The 9,253-nt window shown below is 28.2% G+C and overlaps 1 protein-coding gene across 3 annotated transcripts in view; it reads right to left on the bottom strand.

The window, feature by feature from the left end:
• Positions 1-1,277: 1,277 nt before the first annotated feature.
• LOC113041231 (AP-1 complex subunit sigma-2) overlaps positions 1,278-9,253 on the bottom strand; it is a 24,192-nt gene continuing 16,216 nt past the window's right edge. Inside the window, exons 6-7 of one of the 3 annotated variants that reach the window (XM_026199655.1) lie at positions 4,766-4,774; positions 1,278-2,763 (exon numbers count right to left, since the gene is read on the bottom strand). Coding sequence is in view for 2 of the 3 variants with exons in the window: in XM_026199654.1 (XP_026055439.1) it covers positions 2,716-2,763; positions 4,766-4,774 (57 nt within the window). In the remaining variant the exon portion in view is untranslated. The remainder of the gene's footprint in view (positions 2,764-4,765; positions 4,775-9,253) is intronic. The other 2 variants (XM_026199654.1, XM_026199658.1) reach the window with 2 other exon arrangements.

Raw genomic sequence — 9,253 nt, 5'->3', positions numbered from 1 at the left:
GAACACTGATCCACAGATCCACTCACTGCATGTGAACGAGAGAGAAGAGTGTGTGTCCACATCAACAGATGGACTTTCACATGAAGAGCAGAAACTCCAAAAAACTGACATCTAGAAAACACAGCGCTCTGCAGAAAGACCAATGTCTTGATTTCACCATTTTAATTCGACTATATTGGCACCTTCAGTTTTTATTTGATTTTTGAGACTTTATAGTCACATGACTCAGAATATGCTAATTGCTCTGCGTGTCTGTCACAAGAGGAAGTACATTCTTAGAGAGATTCTGATTGGATGAAAATCTGTGTAGGGCAGGATGATGTCATTAGTGTTGTCAGTCATAAAGACTGATGAAAATGTATTAGATATGTGCTAATACAGATTATTAAAATAAAAGAAAAAGATATTTGGCCTGTAATAGTAAATGTCTACCAAAGCAGATTGATTAATCAATAACCAACATGACTATTATTGCATCTTATATGTTATTAATAGTTGGAAGTATTTTACCAGCATCAGAAAGACTTGAAACTGATGAGTAGAAATAATTTTTTTTCTAGACTGCTTTTCCCACAAGTGTAAAACTTTTACTGTAAGTAGATAAACAATACTCAAAGGCTATCAGCAGCAGAATAAACAGACAGATGAAGCGCTTATAAACGTCTGTAGACAAATTTATTCCATTTTTAACAACAAACACAGTTGATTGACTCTGACACGCAGCGTCTCTCCGGAGCGAGACGAGACTCGTGAACATGAACAAGAGCTTGACGTGTAGATGAGTGACGTCTGTACACTGGCCAATGAAAACTAACATCTGTACAGAACATTAAACATGTTAAACAACACGCATGTAACAACCTGACAGTCACTACACCTGTGGGTTTCATCTAAAACAGTTGACCCAGAAATTAAAATTTGCTTAAAATGTGTTCATTCTCAGGCTGTCCAAGATGAAGATTAGTTTTTTTGGAGAAATGTAGCATTTCAACAGTTGCTCGCCCAAGTATGTGAATGGGTGCCGTCAGAACGAGAGTCCAAACAGATGATAAAAGCATCACAATAAACCACATCACTCCAGTCCATCAGTTCACATCTGGAGAAGATAAAAGCTGTCCATAATCCAAACAAATATGTGAGAGACATCTTAGTTATGTATTTGTGTCTTGTCTTCTCCAGATGTTAACTGATAGATTGAAGTGTTGAGGATTATTGTGATGATTTTATCAGCTGTTTGGACTCTCGTTCTGACGGCACCCATTCACATCCATTGGTGAGCAAGTGATGCAATGCTACATTTCTCCAAATCTGATGAAGAAACAAACTCATCTACATCTTGGATGATCTGAGGGAGAGTAGCAAATATTTATTTTTGAATGTTTGCAATACTGAACAATACCGTGAACAATACTGTCATGGAGAAGCATTCGTATAAATGTGTTCAGTAATCATTTTACTCAAATATAACTCCTAATTTCAGTAAATACCACAGATACAGTGAAGGTAACAGTGGTCAAGTGTTAGTTGCCTGGTTAACACAGTGGTAAATCAGTGAGGTTGTTCAGGTTAGCGAAATAAACCCATTCTGACGACAGAAACACACTTTACTTGAATACAAATGCAAGAAAAAAAACAACCACAGAATAAAACAACTGACAAATATTTAGGCCTAAATTTTAGATTCACAGAATGTATTTGAATTGCACATTAATCTTCCATCCATTTGAATTACACACTTTTAACAAACAAAGAAACGTAATGTGATGCATATTTGTATAACTGAAAAAAGATCAGATTTCTGTATTAAACTCATAAACTGAATGAGATTTAAACACACAGTTACAAACTTTATAATATATTTATCATCAATAAATCCAGTTGCTTTCAATCTCACACATTTTAACCTAGTATTGCTTGATCCACAAAAAGTCATATTTTAACCCTCTTCATACTTATTGATTGAAAAATGTAAACAGATTTATGCTGATTCTACACTATTTTTATATACATGCAATATTAACATGATTTTATATCAAATCAAATAGATGCAATCTCTTTGGAATGCAGAAATCTGACTTTTTTCCATGTATGCACAAATAAATACAAATATACATCACATTAAATGTATAAGTTTGTTTCTATTAAAACTCGGCAATCCAAACTTCATGAATCTTAAATTTGGGCTTAAATATTTTCTCGAGCATTAAATCGTTTGCTTCTATACACTTGTGTGGAGTATGTCTTGGGTCTGATGTTTACCAACTTTAATCTACTATCTAACACAAGAAAGCACTCTTTGGTTTTGTGAATGAATCCCTTTTGTGTCTTTTGCTCTATTTTCTAAATTATATAACTTCCCTATGCCACGTAATACATTTTCAAACACCATAAGATAGTCGACTGAGTGTCTAAAGTGGGAATATCTGATTATACGCACTCCAAACGATGAGAGGATCTCATGTGTTTGATGAAGCGAGCAGCACGGTGTGTGTGGGACGCTGATCGTCACAGCAGATGTAAAGTAGGATGTGTCATCCAGCGCTCAACACATTTCTGAAACTTCTTCTGCTCACAAAGCAATGGCATGAGGAGGAAAGAAAGACGACCAACACGGAAACATGGTGAAGTGTGTGTGTGTTTGCTACATCTGCAGTGGTCAGGCTCTCAGTGAGTGTGTGAGTGTGTGTGTGTTTGGGACGGTCGTCTCGGAGGGGTTTATGTGAGTCCGATCTCCTCGAGGACGCTGCGGGGAGTCTCTGCTTCCTGTGGGAGGAAGACGAACACTTTCCCTGATCACAGGCTCGAGCATTGAATCACACGCAAACACAACACATACAAACCCTGAAACTCTGCTACACACTACAAATACTCTATACCCAACATTCATTCAAAAGCTGGTTTTGTTTTAGTTATAAAATAATATGTGACCCTGGACCACAAAACCAGTCATAAGGGTACATTTTTGGAATTTGAGATGCATACATTATCAATAAATAAGCTTTCCATTAATATTTGGTTTGTTTGGATCTGACAGCATTTGGCTGAGACACAACTATTTGAAAATCTGGAATCTGAGGGTGCAAAAAAATCCAAATATTGATAAAATCACCTTTAAAGTTGTCCAAATTAAGTTCTTAGCAATGCATATTACTAATTAAAAATTAAGTTTTGATATATGTAGGGTGGGAAATTTACAAAATATCATCATGGAACATGATCTTTACTAAATATCCTAATGATTTTTGGCATAAAAGAAAAATCGATAATTTTGACCCCTACAATGTATTGTTGGATTTTGCTCCAGGGCCTAAATATACTAAACAAACACTACAAAATACAAAAGTTGGCTGTTTTTGCTATGAAAGCCAAATATTTATCAACAAACACTAAAAAAAAAATGTTTGCTTTGTTTATTTTATGAAAACGATTTACTCAACAAATAGTAAAATTTACCAAACAAACACTAAATAATTAAAATATTATCTTTTTTCTGTTAGCAAAAAATATATATATTTACCAAACGAAAACCAAATAATTCAAATGTTCAAAAATCAATATCAATATTTACTAAACAAGCACCATGTAATATATATATATATATATATATATATATATATATATATATATATATATATATTTGCGTGTGTTTGTTACAAAACAAATATTTACCAATAAACACATAATAATTTAAATGTTGGCTTTGTTTTTATTATAAAAACAATATTTATCAAACAAAAATGAAATATTTAAAATGCTAGGTTTGTATTTTATTCCAGAAAAAAAAAAAAATATATATATATATATATATATATATATATATATATATATATATATATATATATATATATATATATATATATATATATATATATATATATATATATAGACACACACACCAAACACTAAATAATAAATTTTGGCTTTGCTTTTGTTATAAATATATAATATTTACAAACAAATAATACAAATGTTACCTTTGTTTTTTTTTTTGTTTTTTTTATAAAACTTTTTTGTTTAAAAACCAAATACTAACAACATGATTATTAGATAATAATTCAAATGTTGGGTTTGATTTTGTTATAAAAATCAGATATTAATATATTTACCAACAAAAAATGTAAAAGAAAAAGTTAAAAAAATACTACATTTGTTGATGTTGTAAAAACAATATTCATAAAACAAACACTAAATAATTACGATACAGGCTTTAAGTTTTACTTAATGCCATAATACATTTGTGTAATAAATCAGTCTAACTTTGCAGATTATCTGTATTTTCTATAGCATTCATTATGTAAATATGTAGATTTTTATCTTTTTAAACTTCTCAATTATAAAAAAAAATTGAAATACAGCTCTTCGGCAAGACTGAATGTATTTCAAAACTATGAATGATTTCCTCAACAACTATCATTTTATTTTCATTAACACAGTCAACACAGCATATTTAACAAAACCTTTTTGAAAGGCAAAGCACTTTTTAGAAGATATAATGTACAACACGGATATCACAAACGGCTTATCAAATAAAAAGAGGGTGCTAAATATACATTTGCAATTATTTTCTGCTGGCGTGTTGTTCGGTGGCACCCCTCTAAGCTCAGCAGGTTTATTTGATATGTATGAAGCACATGGAGATGAGCAGAGCTAAAATTATCCTCTGAGATCTGAAAATAATCAGCATGTGGGCTGACATGAATGACTCACTGATGACACAAATACATTTACAACACACAGAAACGAAGCAGATAAAAGATGAACTTACTTTGGCATCCTGAACATCATCAGGCCAAACAAATGGGGGAAAGAGAGATAAAATAACATACATGAGTGCAGTCTGTAAAAGGGTTTTTACCGTTTTTAGTCACAGCAAAACAAAAATTTAGTACTAGAAGGAACTGTTAAGACATCAAAGATTAGATTAATACAATGACTGGTTAACATTAATCTACAACACAAAGACGCTTCAGATGTGGAGCAATGTGATGAACGATCATCAAGAACTAGATATTACCAGCAAATACGAAATACTGTAAACATGGGCTTTTGTTTTCATTATAAAAACTAAATGTTTAACAAAAATATATATATTTTAAATATGGGCTTTGTTTTTGTTAGAAAAACTAAATATTTACTTTAAAACACCAAATATTTTAAATATTGGCTTGTTTTTGTTAGAAAAACTAAATATTTACTCAAAAACACTAAACAATTTAAATATGGGCTTTGTTTTTGTTATAAAAACTAAATGTTTAACAAAAAAAACTAAATATTTTAAATATGGGGTTTGTTTCTGTTATAAAAATTAAATGTTTAACAAAAAAACTAAATCATTTAAATATAGGCATCGCTTTAGTTATAAAAACTAAATATTTACTTAATAACATTAAACAATTTAAATATGGGATTTGTTTTTGTTATAAAAACTAAATTTTTAACAAAAAATACTAAATATTTTTAAAATGGGGTTTGTTTCTGTTATAAAAACTAAACGTTTAACAAAAAAACGAAATCATTTAAATATAGGAATCGCTTTAGTTATAAAAAGAAAATATTTACTTAATAACATTAAATTATTTAAATATGGGCTTTTGTTTTTTATATAAAAAGCAAAATATTTATCATAAAATACCAAATGATATAAATTATGGCTTTGACTTTGTATTAAAAACTAAATATTTAACAAAAAAAATGTTATTTAAATATGGGTTTTGTTTTTGTTATTAAAAACTAAATATTTACTTAAAAACATTAAATAATTTAAATGTGGGCTTTGTTTTTGTTATAAAAACAAATATTTACTTAATAACATTAAATTATTTAAATATGGGCTTTTGTTTTTGATATAAAAAGCAAAATATTTATCATAAAATACCAAATGATATAAATTATGGCTTTGACTTTGTATTAAAAACTAAATATTTAACAAAAAAAATGTTATTTAAATATGGGTTTTGTTTTTGTTATTAAAAACTAAATATTTACTTAAAAACATTAAATAATTTAAATGTGGGCTTTGTTTTTGTTATAAAAACAAAATATTTACTTAATAACATTAAATTATTTAAATATGGGCTTTTGTTTTTGATATAAAAAGCAAAATATTTATCATAAATACCAAATGATATAATTATGGTTTGACTTTGTATTAAAAACTAAATATTTAACAAAAAAAACTGTTATTTAAATATGGGTTTTGTTTTTGTTATTAAAAACTAAACATTTACTTAAAAACATTAAATAATTTTAAATGTGGGCTTTGATTTTGTTATAAAAACTAAATATTTACTTAAAAACGCTAAATTTAAATATTGGTTTTTGTTTTTTTATTATAAAAACTAAATATTTGCCAAAAAAACAAAAAACACTAAATATTTTAAATATGGGTTTGTTTCTGTTATAAAAACTAAATGTTAAACAAAAAAAACTAAATCATTTAAATATAGGCATCGCTTTAGTTATAAAAATTAAATATGTACTTAATAACATTAAATAATTTAAATATTGGCTTTGTTTTTGTTATAAAAACTAAATATTTACTTAAAAACATTAAATAATTTAAATATGGGCTTTGTTTTTGTTATAAAAACTAAATATTTACTTAAAAACATTAAATAATTTAAATATGGGCTTTGTTTTTGTTATAAAAACTAAATATTTACTTAAAAACATTAAATAATTTAAATATGGGCTTTGTTTTTGTTATAAAAACAAAATATTTACTTAATAACATTAAATTATTTAAATATGGGCTTTGTTTTTGTTATAAAAACAAAATATTTACTTAATAACATTAAATTATTTAAATATTGGCTTTGTTTTTGTTATAAAAACTAAATGTTTAACAAAAAGCATTAAATATATTAAATATGGGCTTTGTTTTTGTTATAAAATTTAATGTTTAACAAACTAAAACACTACATATTTTAAATATAGGCTTTGTTTTTGTTATAAAAACTAAATATTTATCATAAAATACCAAATGATATAAATTATGGCTTTGACTTTGTTATAATAACAAAATGTTTAACAAAAAAAAGTAAATCATTTAAATATGGGCTTTTGTTTCTGTTATAAAAACTAAATGTTTAACAACAACAACAACAAAACTAAATCATTTAAATATCGGCTTTGTTGTTGTTGTCATAAAAACTAAATGCTCAACAAAAAACACTAAATATTTTAAATATGGGCTTTGTTTTTGATATAAAAAACTAAATATTTATCATAAAATACTAAATATTATAAATTACGGCTTTGACTGTTATAATAACAAAATGTTTAACAACAAAAAAACTAAATATTTTAAATATGGGCTTTGTTTTTGATATAATAACAAAATGTTTAACAACAACAAAAAAAATCATTTAAATATTGGCTTTGTTGTTGTTGTCATAAAAACTAAATATTTATCAAAACACTAAATTATTTAAATTTATATGGGCTTTTGTTTTTGATATAAAAACTAAATATTTATCATAAAATACTAAAAGGTTTAAATGATAGCTTTGACTTTTGTTATAAAAAAAAAAACATTTAGCAAAAACCATAAAATAATTTAAACATTGGCTTTGTTTTTGTTACAGTAATCAGATCAATAATTCAATCTTAGCTTTGTTATAAAAACTATTGTTTACCAACATGCAATTCAATAAATTATTACAGATAGTGTTTTAAAAGTGCACAATCAGCTAGACAGCAGAAAATGGTAAAATCTAAATGAACTGGTTTTATTTAAAGCAAAACTATAATTTAACAATGAATCAACTTAAACTTTAACTGAGACCAACAAAACTAATATGTTTGGAGTTAAATCAGTTAGTAAGGAGTCTAAGAGTCTACTACATTCACAGTGTGTCCATTCAATACATTAAACCTAAAACCTATAAAAAATAGTGCATAGTTTGCAGAAACCACTTTGCCAGGTGAATAGATTTTTTTTTAAATGATTAATTAAACATGAATTTGGCTCAGTGCTCTGCTCTTAAATGCTGGGTAAAGACACAAGCATCCCAAAGCTGCGCAGATGAATCTTTAGCTATGAGTCTGAATCATTCATGATTACTGAGCAGCAAAGACTCCCGTCGGAATCGAAACCCAATTAGCGTTCGGCCCTGTGGTGAAGGTCCAGGAGGAGGCTTCGAGCGCTGACAGTCAGCAAGAGCAGAAATCATCCTGATATACGGTATATATCTCAGATAAAACCGACCAAACCAGAGGAAATGACACACAATCTCATCACAGTTTCACCGTGTTCAGCCTTTCCTCAAAATCAACATCAACACGATTTCCTTTGGTAATTCATCTTTCATCGTTCATCAATAACATGCTCCACTTTTAAAACGACTTTGAGTCTGACATCGCTCATCGCTTTTGAATCACATTAAAACGTACATTTGCACTGTGCATTTTACACTTCACCAAACATTTATTATCCTTCTTCACTTTGCATTTGCATATTGTGGATGTACAATGAATTGCAAATAGAGGAATCATGCAATGAAAAAATCATTGCATTATGCAAAAAAAAAAAGAAAAAGACATAATAGCTTTTGTTTTGCAAAGATATAAATCTCTTTTTTCATGTAAAGTATCACCTGGCCAGGTGTAATGAGCTCTATGAAAATAACTAAAGTTATAAACCCAAGCACACACACAGTTCTCTAAATTTCATTCGTTTCATTTGTTTATTTCTACAGCGTTACAAAACTGGCATGATTTTACATTCATTCAGTGCACAGATCAACTACATCACGACTCTTATTCTCAGTGTGAAGGAAGACATTCAAACGTTATAGGAGCGGATCATTTACATCTCATCTCATTACTGGAGATACAGAGCACAGACTCATATTTACATCAGTTTATATCAGTATCTGCTCTACTTTTAGAAAGATCTCACTGATTTACATTATAAACATCATGATTTCATCATAAGCATCTGCACCAAATTGCATATTTCTGCTCAGTTTGGGCCTTAAAATAAAACTGAGCTGTTTTTCCTCCATATTCTCTCTGTATCAGATTATGAGTCATAAAAACCGGACAAAAAACACACGAGTAAACTTGACCTTTTTAGACTAATTCTATTATTATTATTATTATTATATATGACTATTAAATATAATCCAGCACTAGAGTTAATAAATTGACATGTATTAATATTTTATCTAATACAATAACATTTATAGATTTCCTATGTGGTTTAAGTGTGTAAATACTTTTGAGGGCGCTGTAGATCTGTGTGTGTGTG

The sequence above is a fragment of the Carassius auratus genome, chromosome 23 (genome assembly GCF_003368295.1).
Source record: "Carassius auratus strain Wakin chromosome 23, ASM336829v1, whole genome shotgun sequence".
NCBI classification, from domain to species: domain Eukaryota; kingdom Metazoa; phylum Chordata; class Actinopteri; order Cypriniformes; family Cyprinidae; genus Carassius; species Carassius auratus.
Note: the sequence above shows the minus strand (reverse complement) of the source record. Positions and strands in the feature narration are given on the sequence as shown.